This window comes from Simochromis diagramma, unplaced genomic scaffold (assembly GCF_900408965.1).
Source record: "Simochromis diagramma unplaced genomic scaffold, fSimDia1.1 OVJJ01000802.1, whole genome shotgun sequence".
In the NCBI taxonomy this organism is placed as follows: Eukaryota; Metazoa; Chordata; class Actinopteri; order Cichliformes; family Cichlidae; genus Simochromis; species Simochromis diagramma.
This window is the reverse complement of record NW_024387492.1, coordinates 7,348,826-7,374,131: the sequence shown is the minus strand read 5'-3', so window position 1 is coordinate 7,374,131 and position 25,306 is coordinate 7,348,826. Positions and strand designations below refer to the sequence as shown.

The following is a 25,306-nucleotide window of genomic DNA, read 5'->3' as shown; positions in this document are numbered from 1 at the left end:
TTTTTTTTTTCCCAAATTAAGCCAGCTAATAACAGCTGAATAACTTTCATAAGCCCTGCAAAAAAAGGAGCAGGGATACCCTCAGATGACCACAGTGAGTCCTGCTCATGAAGGCTCACATTTCTTTTGAAGAAGATCAAAAAGTGTTTACCTCAAGCGAAGCTGACCGACCATACTGATCAAATTTAGATCAAACCAGTTTTAAATGTAGCAGGTTAGTGTTAAGTAATGTTTCACTTACTTTGAATTTAGATTACGCAGCCTCAACAGCAAATATTAATGCTAAAAAGCTTTCGGGTCACTATGATGGTCACTTAGTGGAAATATTGTACTCAGCCCTAACATGGTGTCTAACCAGATATTTACTCTGGATGGATATGCCTTTCAATGTACATATTAAACAAATATGTAGGACGGCTTTCCTGCAATTACGTAATATCCCATTCATTCACCTTTTTACAGTCCCTGTGTGTTCAGACACCATTCTCTGTTTAATCAATAGTTAATATTATTCTTCCACACTACTTTGTCCTGTCTCCCTCCCTTCACCCTGACCTTCCCCGTCTCTTTGTGTTAAAAGTGAGTTTTTCCTCCCCACTTTCGCCAAGTGCTTGCTTATAAGGGGCTGTCTGATTGTTGGGGTTTTCTCTCAATTCTTCTTGAGTCTTTACCTTACAAATATAAAGCACTCTGAGGTGGCGATCGCTGTGGTTTAGTGCTATATAAATAAAATATATATAAATAAAAATGAAATAAAGAAGATTTTAAAAACAAAAAACTAATTCAGTCTATAGACTCGGGGTCTCCTTCGTAAAAGTTGTCCGAAAAACTGCATCACTTAGCCGTCTGCACCCTGATCGGCTCAAGTTACCATGGTGACTGTGCCCTTCTAAACTGCTCGTTGCTCTGCCAATGCTAGCAGCTAAATTTCTTTGTTGTTTTATCACTGCAAAGGATACCCTTTTTTATATTTTGCATAATTACAAATATTTATTTTATATATATGTAAATTCATTCATGTACTAATCTGTTTTATCATGTTTGTTCTTTTCTTTCTTTATCTTTCTGTGTGTTTATTCCCAGAAAATTATGATGCAAAGATTTTTATCGGTTTCAGGGGATCCCCATGTTATTTTAAGTCGAGTCTCTTTGTCCTTCTGCCTGTTGCTACTGACCACACTTGTTTAGGGCAAAGTCAGGTGTAGTTTGTTTAACTGTCCTAGTGCGTGTCTTATTTAGCACACAGGGTAAAATGTGTGTCTGTGGAACAGTTATTTTAATCTAAAGGACACAGTCTGACCATTAGTTGGTGGGCAGCCAGTATGTGTGGACTATTAATTTCAAAGCACCACAGACATTTAACACACCATGTTTTATCCAACACCCTCACCCAAATAACGCACACGTGCACAGATTTACATGCACACACAGTGGAAGTGTTACAATTGATGGTGATGTCCAAACGTGTGGAGGGGGGTCTTTGTATTAGTTCCTATAAATGAATGACGACCCAATTACTGTCCCAATTCCCCACTAGGAACAGACGGCAAGGTTAGACACCCACCGGCCCCCCTCTGAGATCAGAGGCCAGCAACACACACACATGCACTTACATACACTGCTGTAAAAAAGTATTGGGCCCTTCCTAATTTATTAGGTTTTTGCACTTAAACGTTTGAGATCATCAATCAGTTTTAATATTGGAGAAATATAGCCTGTTTAAATAAAAACTGCTTTTTTAAAGGATAATTTGAATTATTTATTAATTGAGAAAATGCTAATTTCCCCATAAAAATAATAACTGGTTGTTTTCGTATATCTTTTTTCCCTACGCATGAAATCATCATTTAAATGCATCTTCTATTTACTCGAGTTATATTTGTCTAATTTTACTTGTTTGAGGATCCAAAGCGTGCAAGAGTGACAAATAAGCTAAAACCTAAGAAATCATTAGGGGACAAAAACTCATGGCACTGTGTATACAGTTCATGTAGTAGGTGAAAAATTATAATGAGACACCATTATTTTGTTCCTGGTCATAAGTGCCATAGAAGTGCAATAACATTCACCTACCTCCACAGAAGCAAACATTGTGTCTCACACATCACAAGCAAATAAACACTTCTTCTTTTGGGTAGTTACTGTACAAGTTTTGAAATTAATTTACCTTAATACCTTAAAGATAAAGAACTGGGGAAAGGAAATACTCTCTCTTTTCCTGCTCACCTGGCCAGCCCCATGCAGGGGTCTGTTAGCAATTTGGATGAGTTGAAGTACTCCCTGGCAGCAGCCAGCACTAATTCCACGCTGTTGTCATAGGCCACCTTCAGAGCATAACCTTTACCCCGAAAAGACAAGCTGACAGGAACATCCTGACTGACCTGGAAACATTAATACGAAATGTGGGGATTAGTGAGACAGCGAAATTAATGAATTTAATTAATAAGCAGTTTAATATTCGGACAACCCAGGGTGAAGCTGGAGTGTAATTCTGCGAAGGAGCGTCTTATTTAATGTACCTTGGAGCAGTGCATGAGCTGTCCTGCCAGGCGTATGTTCTCCACTCGGCTGGAGCACAGCAGGGACTCGACAAAAACCTGCAGTGCTCAGGGAGGAGGAGAGATATTATGCAGGGAGAGGCAGCGTTTAACCGAACAAAAGTTGTAACATTGTAGCACTCTAGTATTTTATCTGAACTCTCCCTGAGAGCGGTAACATGCAGCTTAATGTGTGAATTATAGACCACAGTGTCACCGAAGGCACAAAATGAAAATGCAGGCACATTAACACATTTAATTACACGTTTAATGTTAGTACAAGTCCTAACAATCTATGGATAATGCGTGTTTTGCATAAAACTGTATATAAATAATGGACAACAAGATAACGCTAATGAGGAACTGCTCTAAACAAGCGTTCGTCCCATTAGCCAGCTGAAGTGAATATTCTTTGCCAAAAAGTTTACAAAACCCACAATAAAACTTTTTGTTATGAGATCGTGATCACACTTGCTAATTTCAAGTATACCACAGTACAGCCTGATGTCAGTTTTGAAAATTATGAACTCAACTGAAGTGAAATAAATAAATATAAAAAGTGTCTTTGGTTCCTCAGTGAGATCCACCTGTCTCTAGCTAAAATTAGAATCCCAATTAAAATCAGAGTGAATACTGGATGCACCTTGCCAACACAAATCTTCCCAATATTACTGAAGTGTTTTACCTGATGGCACGTCTCTGGTTTTAGGCAAGTGTAAACGTTCTGCTGCATATCCAGCAGGTCCTGTAGTAGAACTCTCCACATATTCTCACTCACTGGAGGGTTTCTGGACACACACAAACGTTCAGCATGTTTGTGGCATTTATTTCTACGTGTCTATTCATACATGTGTACGTTTCAAAGCTCATACTTGCGGCCGGTGTGACGACACAGTTTGACCATTAGCTGGTGGGCTTCCTCGTCATTGTTCTGGCTGTTTTTCACATACGAGATGGGCTTCTGTAGACCATGTTTCTCCAGAACCTCAACCACACTGTTAGGCATTGGAATAGATGGACAAATATAACATGTAATCACTGTTGTCATTAAGGGGGAAACCACTAATATGATCACACAAACTAAGATTAGGAAAATCACACAATGAAACCACAACGAAAAAACAAAAGTTACATTTTTCAAAACATTAATTCAGGAAAAACAAAAAACACAAAGACAGGATGACTGGCATCAGTAAGCGTCACAGTTGGAAACGCCAAGCAAGACAAAAACATGGCAAAATGATACCTGTGAGCGATCCAAGGGAGAGAGACGGAAGACACGTAAACTCTAAGCTGTTTATTATTTTGGCAGCAGAAAGTCATTTGCGAGTCGCGGTGCAGATGGAGCAAACGTAGAGCAAGACTGAAGAGCAGCGTGATAAACTACACGTCAAAGTGACAGCACCTAGGAGCACGTGAATGCATGCAGTCTTATATGACCAAGGGACAGAGAAACAGTGAAAGCGTGTGTGCATGTGTGTCGGTGAGGGATTAGCATGGCACCACCAGCCTCAACAGGGTCGTGCTGCTACAGATGTTCACTCTCTGCTGCAACTCATTACCATAGTAAACAGGTGCCTCTGTGTGTGTGTGTGTAGCTATATGTGTGTGAGTGTAAGACATACAACAAGCCCTGATATTTACAACTGTGTTTGTGTGTGCATGTTTGCTCAAGTGTGAAGTGTCCATGTGTGTGTGCGTCGGAGGAGTGGGGGTCTGCATGTTCCTATGCACATATTAGTGCACCAGCAAGTGGCAGCAGCTGAAAACGGCTTTCATTCTGGAGGCACTGGGTAAGAAGACACTTTGCATTTACTGCCTGATTCATCTGGATACGAGCGTGTGAGTCACTGCGCTTCAACACAAACGTACACAAACACACTACCCCCACCCCGACGTGTGTTTGTGCATAGCTGCCTATGTCTGTGTGCAAATATGTGAGTAAACTTGTATGTGAAAGGACACACTAAGCCTTAGCGCTGCTTCCTGTTGCTGCTTCCTCCTCCTCCTCTTCATCATCACCCACATTCCCATTTCCTTTAGGCTCCTGCCCTCCTTCCCTCCCCCAATCCCCACCTTCATCCTTCCTCCTCATCAGTGCTTTGTGTTTGCAAGTTCACCCTGAGGAGCAGGGTGGATGAGAAAGAGAGACAGAGGCACACGGCCGATTTAAACCTGTAACAGAGAAATTGCCTGAGCTTGTGCCATGGGACACGCACCGGACTCTTGATACTGAGCATGTGCGTAAGTTGTATGTGTACCCACCCACCACCCCCATCCAATCAGGCACATATAAAGGGAGGGAAGCAATAAGCATTTCTACACATTGAACGTTTCCAAAGCATTGCAGCAATAATCACAAAAACTAAAGGGCTGTTCCTCCCAACAATTTATGTGCCCTGCCAATAAATACAGACAAGAAATATTGGAGTGTGAATACTTAAGTTTTTTGGGTTTTTTTAAAGTAAGATCAAAACACACAATGTTAAATTGAGTCTATTACAGAAAAAGAAAAAGCAGCAAATCCTCATATCTCAAAGTCTGGAACCAGCTCTGATTTGTAAATCCAACTGCTTGTGCTGACAGAAGACAACAAGAGAGAGAAGGAAGTGAAAGCTGACAGACTGTATTACTTTACCTCAGGTGCTTCTCAAGTTTGTCCACCTGATCGTGGAGTGATGGAGTGATGTCTGTCTGTGGCCTGTAGAACAATAAAACACACAAAAAGAGTTGTTACTTCTCTGTAAGTCTGTGTTACTAAAATTAAATTGGAATAAATAAAGTAGAACGCAAAGTAGGAAAAAGATTTGCATCATAAAGTGTACGCCTAATCCCCAAGCGCATGCCTGTGTGCGTATTTATGGCAGTACAGTTTCTACACTGTACCGTAAATGCGTGCGTATGTGGTCAACTAGTGAGGCTGTACTGATTTTCCACTAAAAATAAAACCCCATGATGCTTTGCCTTGAGGCAAAGGATTTTGGGTCAGGCTGGCCTGCGCCCCACTAGAGTACTGACCCTGATGAAACAACCTTCTGTTTATGAGCATCAGTGACTGTGAATGTGTGTCAGTGAGCGAGTGAGGGTTTTTTTGTTTTTTTGTTTTTTTTTTAATGTATCTATTTATTTATTTGTTCATTTAAAAATAAAAAATCTGACCTTTCCATTTCTCTGCTTTTTCACCCCCATCTCTGACTGCCTGTGCATCTCCACCTCCAGCTCCAGCTCTTCCTCTTTTTAATACCCATTTCTCCCTCATTCTATTTTTTCCCTCTCCTCAATCACTGTCTAATCCCTTGTCCATTTTTGGATTTCCCACTCTCTAAGGGTGAACGCACGTTACATTCTTCTGAGCAGATTTAGACCTAATTAAGCTGTCTCACAAGAAATATCAGAAAATTGGGTTGAAACTACTAAGTCATGGTTTCTCTCCTAGCTTGCAGAAATCTGTAATATTCTTGGCCGGGGTAGCAATTTTCAGCTTAGTAAGTCAGACACATCACTCCTGAGAGAAATGCTAAATTGAAGGCATTGCATATACAGTATAGCACCTTGCAGCACTCCTAAACCAAACACTGCAGAAAGCTGGCCTGTCTAGCAGAAAGGAAATGTTTAGTCTGAAATGCATATATGGGTATTATGCTCACCGAAAGCAAAAGTGTAACCATAAAGCGATTTTTTTTATGGAGTGTTCATTAAAACTTGCAATTTATTATATATTATAAAGCAATTAAATATTAAATGAGAGACATAAAGAGGGTAACTTGTACAATATACAGTAAAATATACTGGGGGGTGATCTATAAAAGTTGTGGTTGTTTCTAGAAACAGCTGTAGTCAGTTCCTTCATTTTAATATCAAGCGGCATTAAAAATCAATGCAACTAGCAGTAAACCACGTGTCGCAAACATAAGGAAATCAGTTTTCTGCATCCTATTTAAATATTCTCCTCTTTTTACTTTGCGCCATGAGAAAAAAAAAAGTTTGTCATTGTGCTCTTTTTGTAAAGATCAACTACTTGGTACTTTCTTGGTACTTTTAAAAAGAAATAAAGGAAATAAACTCTTTTGGGGGGAAAAAAATTAAGTAAAACAATTTTGCAAACTTGGAAAACTCTATTCAATTAAATTAAAATATGCCTGATGAGGCATTGATGGGCATGTTTATTGAGACTGGATGTTTACAAGACTGTGAGTCAACAGCATTCAAACGGTTCTGTGTTTTTATTGTAATAACTGCACTGATTTCTATAAATGTTGCCTCTTTCATATCCCTACATATAATAACAATAAGAAGAAGAATTAAAAAGGCTAAAATTAACACTGAATCTAATAAAAACTAGACTAAAAACAAAACAAAGAAAATAAATAAATAAAACGTCATTAGATGATACAAAACTATAATAAGTCTGCTAACAATTTGTCAACGAGAAGCTTTTTCACATTTAAATGGATCATGGGTTAAAGTATATCTTTGAAAACAAATAGCTAGCTAAATACACTGTAAAGTAATAGCAGTGCTCATATTTGGATAATCAATAAAATAGCTACATTTATCGATGTAAACCTCACCGATAGTAAAAGAAGTAATATTAATACGGGTGCTAGCAATGTATACATTATTGAGTAGCTTTTCAGGATTAGCTAGTGTGCCATTAAGGTAAAAACAGATCAAACAATTTGTTTGTTGCTGATTGCTTAGAAATGCTAATAAGATCATAAAAAAGGTTTATGTTCATGTTTTTTTTAAGGAGAGAAAATACATTTTTGTGATTTAGATAAACGAACCCAGCAAATAGCTTAGATTAGTCTACATTAATAATATTATGGAATATTGTGATAAGGAAAAGTGGAAACCAGAACATCAATGATGTAGTAGCTCATCAGTGACCTTGCGACTTGGGTGGCCATCATTGGGTGATCTGTGTGTGCGAGTTTAACTAAATTCTGACAAATATTCTCAGAGTGGCAATTCTTGTGAATTGTAAATGGACAGATTGATGATGGATAACTCACCATGAAATGTGCTAAAAAAAAAAATGTATCTTTAATTCACAACTGTAAAATGTAAAACCGACACGCTTATCTGTCTGCGTTACACTTGCTCAGTTTAGTGGAAGGCTGCACTGCGGCTGAAATCATGTCCCCAACCAAACATTGCTTGTTGCCCATAACAGTGACTTGTTTCAGTACAGTTATTCCCCACTGTGGCATTATTTAGGGGAAATAAATACATGCCACTCACAGCAATGCATATCAAACTGGAGCTACGTGAGCCAGTTGCAAAAGGAAAAAGATCTAATTGCTGAAAATCATGGCTGTCATACTGTAGCAAGCGAACAATAAACAACAAAGCTCGCCAAAAGTGGTCATTTAATTTCTCAAATAATGTGCACACTGGATGGATAATTCTTCCAAGAATAAGTCATTAGGATTAATTTCAGCTACTCTTGACACTCTAATGCCCCCCCCCTCCCCCTCCCATTAGCCCTTCACTATCTGCTCAGTCTCCTTCAAATGCACTACATACCCACACAGCCTCATGGGGAACCTAAAGGACAGCCTCTCTTGCTATATGAAATAAAATGTGCTGCAGAAGAGGTGGGGGAGAGAAAGGCAGAGACAGCAATACCATCAGGTAGGAAATACTGTGTAGACTGTAGCTACGCTAACTGATGGCTCCTTGGAGTCAGAGCTAAGCGTAAAAGAGAGAAGAGGAGGAGGGAAAGAAAGTTACAAGGGGAGCAGCAGCACCTAAGGCAGTAGTTAGGTTTATTGATAGGTCCTAAGAGAGATGGAAAGGTGAAAGGAAAGGAAAAATGGTGGGTTGCTTGGAAGCAATGTATTCTTGTGGGCGAGGCAGCGCCGGACTACTTTAATATCCTTATATCATGGCTTATCTAATGTATAAAGCTTACTTCTGTCATTACCAGAATATGCCCAATTGACTTGCTGACTTGTGCGTTATCGTGCACGGCATCGTGTGTGTGCGATTTGTGTGCGTGGATGCGTGCGTCTGACCCGTAGCCCCTCTGCGGCAGACACTCCAAGATTTCATAACAGAGGCTGAGCTGGTCGTCTCTCTCACAGCTGTAGATGCACTCCAAAGCGACCTCCATCAGCTGGTCTGGGTCCCCGATAATCTTCTGCTGGCACTGGAGGAGAGAAGAATAAGAGTCAGTATGTGCATATCAATGTGTGAATGACCCCGTAATTTATTTGTACCTACACACTGAAGCATTGCATCAATTTAAGCATTTTCTTCCTCTGGAGTGTTTGTGTGTGTGTGGTTCATGGCTTCTAATGGCCCAGAGACCTGTCCTTGGCTGCGTCCTTATGGGGTCATAAATACAGCATTTACAGCGCAGGGGCAACAACATCGGCCTTGACATCACACAAACAGCCAGAGCTGCAATGTCTGCGTGGATGTGCTTTCATTTTCCTGTCTCTCCATTTATGATTACCCAAGTGTGACGCCGACTACACTTGTGCATTGTGTGTGTGTGTGTATGTATGCGGATACTTGCATCAGGTTTGGAGTGCTTGAAAATGATGAGGGGCAGGGTGAGGTCTTCCTGGGCCAGGCTGACCAGGTATTCTCTGAGCAGAGATTTAGCAGAACCCTCTTTCTGTCCCTCACAGCGATGTAGGAATGGCACCATCCACTGGAAGGAGTCTTTCACGTAGTGCTCGGTGCTGGACTGATAACAGAAAGAAATTAAAGATACTTAAAGATGCAATTCAGGCAGGATACTAAAAATAATGTGACCTAGTGTGTTGAATAGATAATTCACTTAAAGTGAGTAGTATTCTACTGGTAGGAATTTTAGCCTAAGAAACTCTAGTCACTGATTTTATGCTCTTCATTTGTTGCGCTTTACATTTACATGTTTATGTAAATAAAATGAACTTAGCTCTTCCAATAAAGGAGAACCTCTGGGTGGAATGGTTGTTAAATTCATTTGTTTTCTTTTATATAAAAGACTATTAATGAGTCATATACCTTTCTGTTTGCAGTCATATAGCATATACTCCTAGGGGCTAAATTTAGAAAGCCAATCTGTCAGTTGCACAAAAATTATTGTGAACTACATGGAAATAATGGAAATACTGCACTGATCACAAATAACAAGGGGTCTGAGCTTTCTCTAAATCACACACTGATTAAACTACCAACACAGAGACACACATATTTCACTGAGCTAAGCCTTTCTGGCTTTTGAGAGCCTGCTGACATGTCACCAGGTTTCTGATCCAAACACCAAGCAGTTACATAGCACAAGCTGAGCTAATTTCCACAGTGAAAAAGACAGATTTTGCACCAATCACCTAGAAATTTCCTACAGCATCCTCTCCAATACCCAACTTTGGGAGCAGCAATTTTGTGATGCTGTACCAGTGAAGGCTTTTTGGCATTTGGCATTAGGGCACTAAAAGTAATGACGCTATAAAAATGCTTTATAAAAAGCCATTATCAGTTTTTATTGATCAATTAACTTTATATGGATTTCAGTAAAAAGAAAAAAATCAAATAAGCATTTGATGCAGCCACCCTTTGCCTTTAAGAGGTACTCATACTCATTTTATTTATTTATTTTTTGAAGGGATTTGGCAGGTAAACTGTTCTAATCACCTTGAAGAACTTGCCACAGTTCTTCAGTGGATTTATGCCATCTCGAATGCCTCCGTCTCTTTATGGCATCCAGACTGAATCCAAGATGTTGAGATCAAGGCTCTGTGGGGGTCATACCATCTGCTGCAGTGCTCCTTGTTACAAGCCGCAACAGCATGGTTGGTATTGTTCTCAGCTTGCGACTATGAGTGTGCGTGTGTGTGTGTGTATAAGTTTGAGTATCATCATTACGTAAAGTGGTCCAGGAGACACAACTACTACTAAAGGTGGTTTTACTTTGTCTTAATGTGTCTTTCTGGGTAGTAATCGATATCAAAATGAAGACAAAGTTTAACCCTTTGTTTACCAATATTTATACATTGCTAATGTACTTTAGTTTTTACGTTTGGCTGTAAAATGAAAGAAATCATTCCGGATCTTTCAGGAAGCATTTGTGTACATTGTAAAATCTTGACACAGCTGATTTTTTTCCTGTCCATGTTCAGACAGCATTATCTTGTGAATGCTTTCTGCAACCACGATTCACCTCATATCCCCAGAAAGCTAGTCTTTGCTTCTTCTGGCAAATTAAGGGTTAAAAGTGAATGTAGTCCAAAAGTTTAAACTTTTAACCAAGACAATAATACTGACACTGTTGTGTGTTTATCAAGCTGCCGAATGAATTTGGGAATGATGGGATGTCTGCATGATGGTGCTGTGTTACAGATAAGAACGCAAGACATGAGTGTGTGCGTGTGTGTGCGTGCGTGTTTGGAACATCAAGGAAAGTTAGTAGAATTTTTTTTTTTTTCTCTGTTTTTGAATGTTTGTTAGAAAATTGCAAAGTACTTCAAACCGCATTTACATGAAATTGTGCCATGCAATTAAGCCTGAACTTGAACCATAATAGCTGCAGTATGTGGGCTGCGATGTGATTTGAGCAGATGCATGTCAAGTTCGTGCAAGGCCTTGCACCCACCTTGCGACAGCTCTGACTCAGGATATACAGATAAGAGAGCATCAGCGGGAAAAATGAGATTCAAAATAAATAAATAAATAAATAAATACTTGAATGCTAAATGCAAACTTGCACACCCACGCGCAACATTTTTGCTTTGCTGTACTGTCTCTCTGATAAAGAAAGACATCAGACGCAGGCAAAGAGGGAGATTTAATCTAGGAGAGTTTGGTAAACACTCAAACACACACAACCACACACACAGACACAGACACATGTACATACACACACAGAGCGTCCAGAGGGAGTACCAGTCAAACAGCATGTGTTAGTGCAGTCAACAACATTTGCTGGCTGCCTGCCTGTGTGGCAGATACTACTGGCAATGGGCCTCATAGGCTAAAGCTGGCAGTTATTAGCTACAATTTAGAGGACAGCTCATATTATGTACTCCAAGGGGACTTGTAACTGTAGTACCTGCTATATAGAATAGCTTTCATAGCTCTCATGTTGCTGTTGGAAAGGAAGCTCGTATCATCAAATATGAGTGATTTCAGGAATGAAAAGGAACTAATTTACTTGGAGGCTGCCGTTCAATTAGTCTTTTAAATTTTTCTGTTTGTTGCCTATTCCAGTTGCAATTAGCATAAATTATGTTTCTTTAAGCAACAATCAAGGACAATAAAGTAACTATAAAGTGGAACTGTATGAAGAAATGTAATGGCAGAGAAATGGGAGGCAAGCTTTCTATTTGTTCAGACAATGAACACCCAGACAGGCTGTGAAACAAAGCAAGCGGGCTGGGAAACGCAATTTAACAGCGTCGCGTGAGGAAAACAACGTTTTTCAACTGAGAAAAAAAAAAAGAAAGAAAGAAATTATTTGCATTTGAAAAGGATAAAAGAAAGAAATTATGAAATGAATGACATTCATTATAATGAAGATAAAAACAAAGACAATTAGAAACAGTAAAAAGTTTGGACACACGTACCGAATGTGTCCAAACTTTTTATTGGTATTTTATCTTCCAGTTTTTGTACAGAGCTTTTCAGTTACCAGACCTGCTGTGCATACATGATTTTGTGCAGCTAAAAGTATAACCGTTTCTGTGGTGGGGGTCAACCTTTCCCAGTGTGCAGTTAAGCAGGTGGAAAATTAAGTCACGTACGTTTTTCATGAGCAGGCGGAGTTTGTCAATGTCGCTGAGCTGCTGAAAATCTTTAAGAGTCAGACCCAGTTCACACGATGTCTCATACACAAGTGTTTCCATGGTGACCAAGTCATCGCATAATCGCTCCAGCCCGGGGATTTCCCGCTCCTTCCCAAGACGCACCAGCGACAGGGCGCAGTCCACCTGAGACAAGAAACAAAGAAAACCAAATGAAAAACACGCTTGAAAACAGGTTAGAGGAGGCGGGCTACATGAATTCTACTTAAAAGTACATTGAAAAAGAAAAAAAAAAAAAAAAAAGACAAGATCAGTGGTCAACATCACACTTTCACTAACTTCCTAGCGTCTCCTATACTTGGACGTTTTAAGGAACGAGCACTGTCAGTGAGATATTAAACACACTGTTACTGTGCCTCAGATTGGGTACTTTCATACTTCCATAATATCTTCAGTGCATGCATTCGTTCACACTGTGTATCACAAGTACACAGATGGTGTTGTGATAAAAGACCTGATAAAGGTCAAACGGTCGAGTGTGAAACAATGCACTGTACACTCAGTGGCTGCCGTTTTGGCAACGTGGGAGAAAGAACGAACGAATTTCCAGCCAGCTGTACAAAGATCTGTTGTCTCAGGCCTTTAGCTTACATGATAAAGAGCATATCAGCACTTCCATTGTTTAACAAAAGAAACGCGTTCAGAAACCACCAACAGCATAATTGTCAACAGTGATGAAAAATTTGCCATGCATACTTTGGGGCAACACCACCCTCTCACAGGAACAGGTTGAATAGGTTAGTTATAGGGGTCGCTACTCTGGAGCCAGTGGAGGTGGTTCAGGCATCTGACTTGGAGTAGGTATGTCCTACTGGGAGGAGATCCCAATACACGCTATTGAGATTACATCTCTCACCTGGCTGGAGAGCACATTGGTACCCCGTGTCTGCTTAGACTGCTGACTCCGCAACTTGAATGGCAATAAAATGTGTCAACAGAGAGCATGTTATGTAATTTATGGAACACTTTAATAGTTTCATGTTGTGAGTTAGATGAGAAGACTCTAGGGGCATCTATAGAAATGAAATCAAGCTAATCTTGGTTTCACACGCCCAAAGAATGTGTTCCAGGACTGTGCAGGCTCTTTGAGATGTTCTGACCCGAATTTCCTCTTCTTCTGTGCAACCAGTGCTTTTCGCCTTGTTTTAAAGCCTCCGTGCTTCTATTGATGAAGGTGTGTTAAACTCCTTGAATTAAAGCTAAAAATCTTCAATCACTTATGGATTTGCTCAATTAACATCCATTGTGTTGGTGTACAGAAACAAAACTAGAAAAGTCATTATTGTTTGAATACTTATGGGCCAAACTGTGTATACATACACACACACACACACACACACACACACACACACACACACACACACACACACTCTAACCCAACCTCTTAACCAAGACACTTGGGCAGAAAGCAAATAAAAAGCCTGTTAGCAGCAATGTTCGTTCAATAAAAATTGTTGCCGAGATAACTGGATTGGGACGTGGAAAAAACAATATCCCGTCCAATCCAAAAGCAAATAATAGCTGTCAGTCATTACTAATATCCAATCATTAGACCTTCAGCAATAAAACATTGAGGTTTTGGGCTTCCTGCTGCTCCTAATCGATACAATTCCATCCAGAAAAGCAACCAATCAATATGCAACCAGCTATATGCCGGCAATACGCCCAGCCAATTGATGCTCGGCCACCTGTGGATGTTAGCCAATCAATAGCAGATGCTGCTGGGTCCTGCGGTGATGATTGCCTTTTCTACACCTTTTAGAGACAGCGCACACGTCCTTGCTGCATCTTTCCTACACAAAGGCACAAGTGCCCACAGGCACACAGAAACACACAGAAACACAGATACACAATCAATGCAATCTTGTTGTCTTCAGCTTATCTCAACACACATTACTTATTGTTGAATAAATAACTGCATGTCTTCATTTGCAAAAAGTATCCCCACAAACACACACACATTCAACCCAAAACCCAAATCACCTTGACTCAGAGTCTGAGCAATTAGATACAATGAGAGGGGGAAGTCTATTGATCTAACTGTGAGTGAAGATCCTCCTCGTTCTTTCCGCTCCTCCCTGCTCTCCAGAGATAGATTCCCCAGCTAACCACAGACAATTCAGATGTTGAAATCTCACACTTTTTAATTACGACCTCATCTCCATCCCCTCCCCTCGTCTTTCTGTAACACGACCCTCTCTCTTTGTGCTCTCCCCCCCCCTCGCCACAACGGCAGATTTCACTCTTCACTGTAATATTCCAACTCAATTTGATGCTTCTTTGTCTCTCACCCTCGTCCTATCACACTCCTTTCTTTCAAATGGAATTTTTACATTTTCTCATCAGCTCTGCTCAATTTTAATCCTGTTCCCTTCCCTCCCACCTCTTCGACGTAACAGTCACCACACTGGCCTCCATTTGAACTCCCAGCCTGCCCCTTTGCCTTTTCTGTATGCCAGCCTCCCCGCGCTCTGTCTTGTTTTCAAAGCCACCCTCTCATTTTGTGCCATTTCGTTGCCAGCACAACAACCACTTGGTTTTAATATCCTTTATTCCTACCCTTTTACCCCCTTATAACTGGTGATTTTCTTCCCCACAGACAGCTCTTTCCATGAGATTGCTTTCCCTTTTTATCTCCACACCTATCTGTGCTGCCCTCTCCTCTTTCTGTGTTTGTAATACACTAACCTAACAAGGGCTGTTGCATCGGCCCAGCATTTATCTCCTCTTTCGGCTGCACTTCCATTCTCTGCTTGCCCTAGCTCGTGTCTCTCTCTGAGTCATCTTGTCAATCTTCCCATCAGTGTCTCGCCTCCTGCCACTTTGTGACTGGTTTAGAACACTCCAGCTTCCTCTGATGTGGCTCCTTTTAATCAAGCCCCATTTTACTCCATTAAAACGCTCTCCCAAGCATAAACAGGGCCAGATGACGAATGAGAGGAGGGTGCCAATAAGAGAGAACAAACGAGACGAAACGTAAAAAGGGGGGGGGGCGCGCTCAGCAAATGGCAGCAGAGATTTTCTGATGTATTTCTGTGTCACTGCTCCTCTTGTGAAGAAAAAACTAAATGTGTGAAATAACCAGAGACGTGAGAGTTCGGGACAGTCCAAAGAGACTCCTGGAGTAAGATGTGATAGAGCAAATGAAGATGAGGTCTAATTAAAAATGAACAAGGGAGAGAATGAAAGAGGGAATTGGTGTGATTCCTTGAGACTAACAAAGGCCTCCTTTTACACATGCACTCGAATCTCTCCCTTTCCTTCTCTCTTGAGTGGATGATGAAAGGCGCGATTCCCCAGTTGTCTTCAAAAATGAGCAATGGACCCCAAAATCTCTATTTCGCCAGCCTCTTTACAGCAAGTGGAAGGGATAAAACGGAGAAATGAAGGGGAAAGATATGACTGCACCCTAGTTAGTCCTTTCACAAAGACAAAGAGAGTGCTGTGACAACCTTGATCCATCACTCTGATGGAGGTAAAGAGGGGACGGAGCTGCAGCGTGGATAGTGTGGGTGGAGAGATCGGGCTGCTCTAGCGTTTACGTCCCATTACTCCACTAAACAAGTCCTATCAAGTCTTATTTTTCACTTGCAGCATCAGAACGCGGATGACATAAGCCTCGGGTTCTCTTCATTAGAAGTCCATATGGCAAATATGATAATAACTGTCACAGATCAGATCAAAGTGACCTTGACTGATGGAGACAGGCAACATACCCTCTGCAGTCTGAATCCCAGCTTGTCATATTTTTCTGCCCTCATCATCTAAAAGAAGTGTGCGAAACCAATTGTCTTTTCAATAGCCAGATGTCTATTAATTCCTTTCTGCCGCTGCCCAGCTGTAAGATCCAATCGAGCAGAAGGAACTTTAACAGTCTACGTAAAATGTTTCCCCTAACAGAAGAACTATGACCAGTTGGAAATGATTTGCATCGGTAATAAGGGATGAACAAACTAATTGAAAAGTTGCGAGGTCACCTGATCATTTTAGTCTCTAAAACAGCTTGGATTCTTGAGGGTTAAGCTTGAAATTACAAATAAAGGCTTTGTAAGGCCATGAGAGGTCAGCGGGAAAACATTTATTGCTATTACAGTCTGCAAGGTCAGGTAAAAATTCTGCTGTCATAGGAAGGGTAAGATGCAATCTTTCATTAAATTTTGCTTCCAGGTCAAAGTAAGAAATTCTTGTAATGTTTTAAAGTGCTCTGGAGCAATAGTTCTTGGCATTTTTTTTTTTACTGATTTTCAATCCAGTCCTTGTACTCGACTATTTTCAGAAGAATGTTTTTGTCTGTTAAGCCACTGAACACTGACCTTTGAATCGTTCAACCATAAAAAAGACACCTAGCTCAAGCAATGAATGTTGTGTCTACACATAACAGACAACTTTGTATATATACAAAAATTGTATTATTAGGCATATTTTGACTAGTGGAAAGAAAGAATTGTATGACAGCAAGAGGTCTAATGGAGTGATAAATACAAATTTGAAATTTTTGGTTCAAATCATTAACACTATGTACAGAGGAGGTCAGGAGTGAGGTACAGTCAGTGTCTAAGACCATCTCTAAAACATGATGGAGGCTCTATCAATGTTTGGCGCTGCATTTCAACCAGTGGTGTTGGAGATCTTGTCAAATGATGGAGTTAACTACCATCAGATTTTCCTTTTGTTCCCCCATACAATACCATCTAGAAAGCATTAACAATGGATTCATTTTTCAGCATGACAATGAACACAAATACACTCCAAATCCAGTAAAGCATATGTGGATAGAAAAAACATAAAAAGGAACGTTAACAGTCACGGATTGGCCTCCTCAGAGCTCGGACCTCAACATCATTTCGACAGAGAACAAAAGGCAGCCAACATCCAAAGAAGATTTTTGAATGTTCAAGAAGCCTGGGGAATTATTCCTGAAGACTACTTAGTAAAAGAAATTAAAAGAAAGCTTGCTGAAGGCAGTGCAGGCTATGCTGAAGAAAAATTGGTAAGAATACCAAATATTGACTTTCAGGCTCATTAGAATTGTTGAAACTCTGGTTTTGCCAAATTTCCTAGAAAAATGTGAAAGAAATGAGGGGTGGCTCAACACTTTTGCATAGTAAAACAAACATATAGTGACTGACTGTAAGCTACAAGCGGATACACAGAATGTTTGTACCTGTCTGGAGCAAGAGTCGATATCCTGGGCTCTGCTAATGTACCAATCAGTAAGCAGCTCTTTGGAGGGCGTGGCTGTGCGGAATCTCAGCAGGTCTGAGGCTTCGTCATACAGGAAACTGTCATCGTCAAACAAATTCTGCTCCAGCACCGCTCTTAAAAAGAAAAAGACATGGATGAAGAGTTGTGCTCCCTTGCATTTTCACTTTATTCCTTTAATGATTTTTAGCTAATCAGCTAGAGCGGGAACAGTTAATGAGAGAAAAAGGACTTTTATTTTGGCGATAATTCATAATTATGTGTTTATCAAAAGAAAAAGAAAAAAATCTTACAAACAGATTAAAACAATGCACTGATACAATTCTTTTTTTAATGGAGCCAAAAGTCAAAGCCTTACTCCTGTGCCATAAACCTATTTTGTTACCCAAAAATCATAGCACAGAGAGGATCGTGCTGCTCTGAATAATCACAAAAGCAACTGATCCTCTGCTGAAAATGTTCCCCTAAAAATGTACAATTTATCTACTACCTACAGTGCCCTGCTGCTTTAGGAAATTACTTGTTTGTTTGCTTCTTTTTTCTTCCTTTTTTAAATGAAAGTAACACATTTATGAACCAGATGCACAGGGAGGGATGCCCAAATATTAGTATTTAAAAGACAGTCTAACATTGTAGGATTTTTGATAAGAAAAACACAGAATATCACCTGACTCAAAGGTAAAGGAGTTGAGCAAAGAGAGGGGAGAGAGATAAGGAGGGAAACAGAAGCTGGAAGAGCAGAGATATAACACAGCCACCAAAAAAAACACTGCCTTAAACCTAGTTGCCAGGAATGTTGCTCCAATCACATTATCAAACATTCATCCTGTAATTTCTGGCCAAATATACCACAGTGTGCGACTGCTGTTATGACTCCCAACAGACGAGCAACAAAAAAAATAAAAAATAAAATTGTAAATGAAGCCCGGCCTCCCTACAGAAGCAGGCAAATGGCATAAATTGGCAGTGCAACAAGATTTGGTATTAGTTGGTTATGGCTGTGTTTAACATTTGGATAATAGGATGTCATGTGTTGTTTCACAAAATGATGCCAGCACAAGCATCTGGCCTGTTTGGAGCATGAATTTTAACAATTCTACACTGCGAGGGGCTTTGTTATCCCGGACACGGGCTGAGTTAATTATGACGCGTTACGTCACATTTGTTTAACTGTTGGCTTTAATAATATTTTATGCACAGAGCTAGAAATCAGTACATTCGCCTCAGGGGTGATGTAACCTATTTACCTGCACTCCTCTGCCTCACACCAGTCCATCTCTCTGTGTCTTTGCTCGTCCCACGGAATCAACACCAGCTCACCTCTGTCATCCAGACTGTAAATGAAAGAAAATGAAAAAAGCAAGATATACGAGAGGACAGAAGGAGAAAGACAGCAAGAGAGAGGGGTCAGTTTTTAGGAAAAAGCACACCAATAGCAATACACCGCAACATGCGACATCTACCCACCCAGGCATAATGGGACCTTATAAATCAGCAAAGGCATTTACTGTCTCAAAGTAAACATAGCCATAAACTACAGCAAAACTAGAGAGCAAGCAACATATGGGAAATGGAAAGAGCAGAGTATAATAAGAAAAAGAAATGGGAGGAGGCAAAAAAACAAAATCACAACAATAAACAAGTCAAAGAACTTCTGAAGAGAGTCTGAATCGTGCCTCAGTTGTAAATAGCGGGGAGTTTTATTTTCTAAACGCCACGTTGGTCCCAGGCTTTACTTCTTCCTGGTCTCCTTGAGTGTGACAGGTCTAAGGAAGATAAATAGGGGACACGCAAAAAAAAGAAAGCCAAAGTGAAGAATGACTCTGTAGCTTCACGTGTCAGCGTTGACGGGACTCCGACGCTTGGGCACAGACAACGTAACGACACGAATGCTAAGACGCCGGGCTGAACAAAAGCAGTTTTGCTTTGGGTTTGTTTCTTTTTTTCTGCTAGGATTAATGCATGGCTTCTTGTTATCTATTTGTTTGTGGACAGAAAAATATGTACTGTGGCTGTAAAACTCAAGGAGATGGCGTGGGCTACAAATCATCTACAGCTTTGGTGCAGTTAAAGGCCGAGCGCGCACACACGCTGCAGCAGTTTTTAGCACGGTCATAAATTCTCTCCAATCACAAAATACATAAGAAGCAAGCAGCAGCTCTGATTTATGTCAACACTCCAAAGCAGGAGGGTTTTTCACCAACACTCCAGCGCCAGTTCATTGATTAAGCTTGGAACTTCAACACTAGGATAACAGAGATCGAGAAGTCCCGCATAAAATCAGCCTCATTCACTGTGGGTTTTTTTTTAATGACATTCCCCAACTCCCAGGTGCTCTTTCCTCATTAAAGACAGCGTAGTTAGAGAGTGGAAAGTAAATATCGGCGTGAGCGGCCAGATATCGATAGGAGGAATGAATTATTCTGTGCCTGCATCCCTGATCTACTTCGCATCAGAGAGGCAGGGGAGCAGGATTGAAAACAGGAGATGCAGAGCAAACCTGGAGCTGGAGTTTATTTTTGGTTTCCACAGAGATGACCCTTTGAAGCTACAGGCAAAGACTCCTTAAAAAAAATTCTAAAACAGTCTACAGGTCCCTTCACAGACCTAATCAATATTACAGGAGAGTATTACCCCCCCCTTTCCAATGAAGCAAGTTCAGTATATAGGGAGTAAGCACCAAACAGATGGCTTGAGCTGCCTCCGTCTGCTGCAGTGTGGGAGCGAGCGCTGTTGGAGCAGCATTTGGTGCTCACAAGCTGGGGAAAATAGGAAACTGCCCCACAGCGGCAGAGCCATGATGGATGCTCACTGCAGAGCCACAAGCACCTGACCTCCATACAAACTCAGTCGCGGCTAATAAAAGGGAGCTGTGTTGTAGTGTGCGTATGTGGAAACTATATTAAAAATTATATCTATATCTGTAGGGGTTTTTTTAAGGTGATGAATTTGCCACCCCCAAATACATGGTTTCTTTATAAAGCAGTGGCAAAGAGAATATATCTGTAAAATCCTGTTTCTACAAATGATATGCTCATTTTGAATGTAATGCCAGTTTCAAAAAGGGCAGGACAGGACCATGTTTACAACAGCGTTGCATCACATTCCTTTAACACTGTGTTTGGCTGTTTAAAATTTATTTTCCTTGGTTCTTTTCCATATCAAAATTTCACTCTGTGACAGGTTTGGGCTGCAGGCAGCCTGCAGACTCCTTCTGCTACAGCTGGATTATATGCTGGATGCTGTCTGGTATCGTCTTGCTGAAATAAGCAAGACCTTCACTGAAACTTTTCTCCAAAACTTTATCGATTAGCATTAACCGTGTCCCCCAGGGATGTGCAGATTTCCCCCAGTTGCAGACCATCGCATGGCCAAGCTGGAAGGTTTTGGATTATTTTCAAAAACAAAAATCCACCTTTGTTAATATTAGATGAGCTAAATATCAACACTTGAGAATATATTGCAGGATGGTCTTTGCATGGCTGAGTTTGAACTTTTTTTTGGATGCAGCGGGCAAATGGTTTCTGGAAGTGTTTCTGAGTCTGTGCAGTTCTTTTTACCACAAAAAGCAGGTCCTTTTTTTTTTTTAAACGTAGGGGCACCCGAGGGCCCAAAGGTGATGGCAAAATTGGTTTTCAGCCTTGTCTTCATTTTCAGAAATTTCTCTGGTGTCTCTCGATCCTTTAATGATAAGACATACATAGATGATGAAATCCTCAAATTCCTTTCAATTTTAGACCAAAGAATATGATCTCTTTGAACTGCTGAACTATCTGACCATGTAATCTTCCAAAGAGTGGGGTGAACCCCAACTCCCACCTTTATTTCTGAACGATTTTGCCTCTTCTTCTTGCCAACTTGTTGACAACTGAGCTAATGAGTTGCTAAATGCGCCACCAGGTGATTTTCCTTTTTAAGGATTAGATAATTTTCCAGCCTTTTTTGTTTGTTAATCCTGTAGCAACTTTTTGGACAGTTGCTGGAATCAGAATGACTCAAATATATTGTACATATAAAAAAAATAAAATAATGATTTTCATTCTTATGCCTTTGTACTCAATTACACATATGGTTTGGATAATTTGCACATTTGTGCATTTACCTTTTATCATCGTACTTTTTTAGATGCAGGGTTGTAAAGATTTTCACAGAAGCTAAAATGAAGTATCGAGGATTAAATAGAAAAACGAGTTACGATTTAAGGAAAAAGGCACGGTGAATGACTGGCTGCGCCCATCAGTAAATCCAGTCACTGCTATTAGTGAACCATAAAGAGGTGAGGAATGATTTCTTCCCTCCAAAACAACCCTCCATCACTCCTCGCTCCTATTCAGCATTTCTCCAAGCCCAAAGCAAAAAACAAAACAAAACAGGCAGTGTAGAGTGAAAACCAGGGGGAATAACACTGTAATAACAGACAATTGCATTTGTTCACGCAAGTATTGTATCATTTGAAGGTGTTCGGCTTTGTTTGAATGTAAATTTAGAAGTAGCAATTAAGTCTCTCTCCTCTTATTTCATTGCTGTCTCTGCCAGCCCGTTAGCTGCGGCGCTTTGCGTACATGTGTGCAGTGACAGAATAAACTTGTGTATGTGTGTGCTTTTTAATGACAAAAATTCCCACTGTGAGAATGTGAGAAAGACTCTTGAGTGCACGCTCTGACTGAGGTGTGATTCCAGTTTTAGGTCATTTTAATTTAAAATGTAGAGGGATGTGCGACTCTTGCATTCTACAAAGGTGTGACTGTGGATTCTCTGACATTAGAAAGGGTGCAAATCCCAGTGGCGGTATACTTTTCTTTTTTCTTTTTAAACAATGCAGTTTCTATATCGAGAGTGTGAATTGTTGTAAAAGGGGACTAAAGAATACATTTGGATTACTTCAACACCTTCGCTTCAGCGGTTTGGGAAACAGCAACTCGTGTCTCATCAGCAACAAGAAAATTAAACCACCGACTCCGAGCATATTGTTATAATCCACTCTTCTCCTGGGAAACCTTGAGTCCTGTCGTCCATGTGGATGCCACTTTAGCACACAACACAAAAGCCGCGTAAATATTGTTACATGCAAAGTAAGGCACTCCCATGCAAGACCAGTTTATTCCTTCAGTAAAAATGAAATCCTACTTTTGTTCTTTATGGAGACTATTTACCTGCATGCAAAGCTTGCACAAACATGACTCTTCAATACAACTCAGACATCACAGGGATTTTGGGTGCATTTCAGGTACCAAAAATCTTGTCCCTGCCTACAGATTATATTTGTTTTGCAGATATTTGGTTATGAAGCTCATATCACTTTGAACCACACCAAGCTTCAAATGCATGTTCTAGCTTTCGGAGTAAACATGATTTTTCAGTGAGTCGTTTCATTTGGTTCTCTCCGAGTCTCAGCAAAAGTCAACACAGAAAGGCTTCCTCCATTTACTCTTGCAGGACAAATAAATCACACCATTTCAATGAGTTTTTCCCATCTATAATGCAAGAGTGCAGCGCTTGGTAAACCATTTGTGTCTGTATAAAGTAAATACACATGGACCTTCTTGTAAGTGCGTATTTGTGCGCGTCTTACCAGGCTTCCGGCAGCAAGGTGGTGTACTCGTGTGGAGAGGTGGTTTCCGGAAAGTTGTCAAGGATAGCTAGTCGATGTTGGAGGAGTTCTGCTCCGTGATATGTGAAAAGAATGTCAAGAGCCTGCACGTTGCTCTCCTGTGACCAAAAAAATGTATGTTAGAAAACGCTTAATGTCAATTGGTGCCTCGATTTTACCCTCGTGTGTGTCTAAACGAGCTAACCAAATCGCAGGCTTGATCTAAAGTAGAGAATCAGTCACATCCCTAGCTCCAAACAAAGACGCATACAGTTAAAATGAAAAGATGCAAAGAGATAATTAGTGAGACATTCTGTAGGAGTGTGAGGCCAAGGTTACCCTGGCGTAGTTTCTTGCTGACAAAACAATGTTTTGACTTCGGAACTTCTTGAAGAAGTCTGCATCGTATTTGTCCTCCGCTGCATGAGGCCCGCCAAGTATTTCCTGGAAAGTATAAAGCAAGAGAGAAAGAAAGAAAATACTCAGAGAGAGATACATACACACACACACACACACACACACACACACACACACACACACACACACAGTTCATGAAAAGAAATTTGTGAGTCAGAGGGTTATCTTTCCAGAATAAATGTTATGAGTGGAAAGGAATTCAGAGTAAAGTGAAGTGCGAGGGAAAGTGCAAGTAGAAGATGTGACTGCCAATGAAGGCACTAAAGCAAAGCCAACAGAGATGCTATTTAATTTTTGTGGCTTACAGCTGTCTTGTCCTTTTAGTTGGAGTCATCTAAGTGCGTGTGTGTGTGTGTGTGTGTGTGTGTGTGTGTGTGTGTGTGTGTGTGTGTGTGTGTGTGTGTGTGTGTGTGTGAGCATATGTCAGGATGGACCATTTGTTGTCCTGGAAAGAGGGATTTATGTGTATTTGTGGTTATAAAATCTCTGTAGTATCCATTATGCCAGAGCATGTGTGTGTGTGTGTGTCTTTGTGCAGAAGAGTGTGTGAGGCGTGTGTGTGTCTGATGGATAGCTTTTGAATGGGGTCCTATGCAGACAGAGCCAGCCCAAGTCGGGATGATAAAAACGCTAATATCATATTCATAGACAGCCAGAGAAAATGCATCGGGGCAAAAGGAATCTGACGAGTACTGCAGTTACCATGACAATGTCCGAATGAAGAGAGAAACGTCATTCTGTCTGAGTCGAATATCTAGCAGGATAAAATCTCATCTCTCCTGTATGGGAGCGAGTAGGGTCCTGTTCATCCGTGATAAAGGTCTGCATGTTAACATTACTCACTGTGAATCTGAAATCCACAGTTTTAAGTAGTTGCAAGTGTCTGCTTTAAGCACGTATCTATCCATCTATGTAGCGCTGAAGCAGTGATATTGGATTCCTATTAGTAGTGAAGTTAAAATAATACTTCTCAGTGTCAGTGCTAGCTTTTTACCAGATCATCTATAAATTCTTCACATACTTAAAATGTCTTTCATGGACATAATTTCAATTTAAAAAAATTGGAGGTTAAGTATAAATATTCATAGATGGCAGATGAGAAAAGCCTATTAGTGTTGAACGGACTGCTCATTAAAGTCGAACGCATTAGTTTGCCAGTAGGAAAACAACTATGAAATAAAAACTACAATGAAAACAAAGTTTTTTCTTCATTAATATTAGATTCATTAAATAAACTCTACTTTAATACAAATGTAATAATAATTAATGGTTCCTCAAATGCAATCTCTTTCCACTGAAGTCTCTCCTGAGTTTAGTTATCAAAACCCGTTAAGTGACTGCTCGCAGTAGTTTTAAATATGATGAAAAAAAACCAGACTTTTTTCAATTAATGTTTTTTTGCATCGCATTTAAATATTCTAGGAAGATGATATTGCGTTGTTGATCCGCAGAGCCTCAATTTACTTAATTTCTTCATTACATGTAAATAAAATTAAAAGTGTTGGGGCTGAATATTGGAAATTCAATTAATGAGTTTCTTGTTCGGGAGAATATTATGCCCCAGCTAAACAACAGAATATTAAGCAACAGTTGAATAAGTTCACTGGGTCCAGCTCTCCCAAAAGGAATATTTACTGAGATTCTCTTTAGTCTTCAAACATGCATCGAGTTAATTACTCGACAGGCTGAAAAAGTAAACAGCAAATTTATTGATAAGAATAACTGTGGTTAGTTGCAATCCTAATGAAATCCATTTACATGGG

At 40.2% G+C, this 25,306-nt stretch overlaps 1 protein-coding gene across 1 annotated transcript in view; it reads right to left on the bottom strand.

Annotated features, from left to right (window-relative positions):
- The window catches only part of nbas (NBAS subunit of NRZ tethering complex), a 177,459-nt gene that overhangs the window by 117,892 nt on the left and 34,261 nt on the right, over nt 1-25,306 (bottom strand). Inside the window, exons 20-31 of the mRNA XM_040018563.1 lie at nt 23,466-23,570; nt 23,109-23,245; nt 18,784-18,870; nt 17,499-17,652; nt 12,275-12,460; nt 9,064-9,237; nt 8,558-8,691; nt 5,176-5,238; nt 3,410-3,532; nt 3,223-3,325; nt 2,520-2,597; nt 2,227-2,381 (exon numbers count right to left, since the gene is read on the bottom strand). Of these exons, the coding sequence (XP_039874497.1) occupies nt 2,227-2,381; nt 2,520-2,597; nt 3,223-3,325; nt 3,410-3,532; nt 5,176-5,238; nt 8,558-8,691; nt 9,064-9,237; nt 12,275-12,460; nt 17,499-17,652; nt 18,784-18,870; nt 23,109-23,245; nt 23,466-23,570 (1,499 nt within the window). The remainder of the gene's footprint in view (nt 1-2,226; nt 2,382-2,519; nt 2,598-3,222; nt 3,326-3,409; nt 3,533-5,175; nt 5,239-8,557; nt 8,692-9,063; nt 9,238-12,274; nt 12,461-17,498; nt 17,653-18,783; nt 18,871-23,108; nt 23,246-23,465; nt 23,571-25,306) is intronic.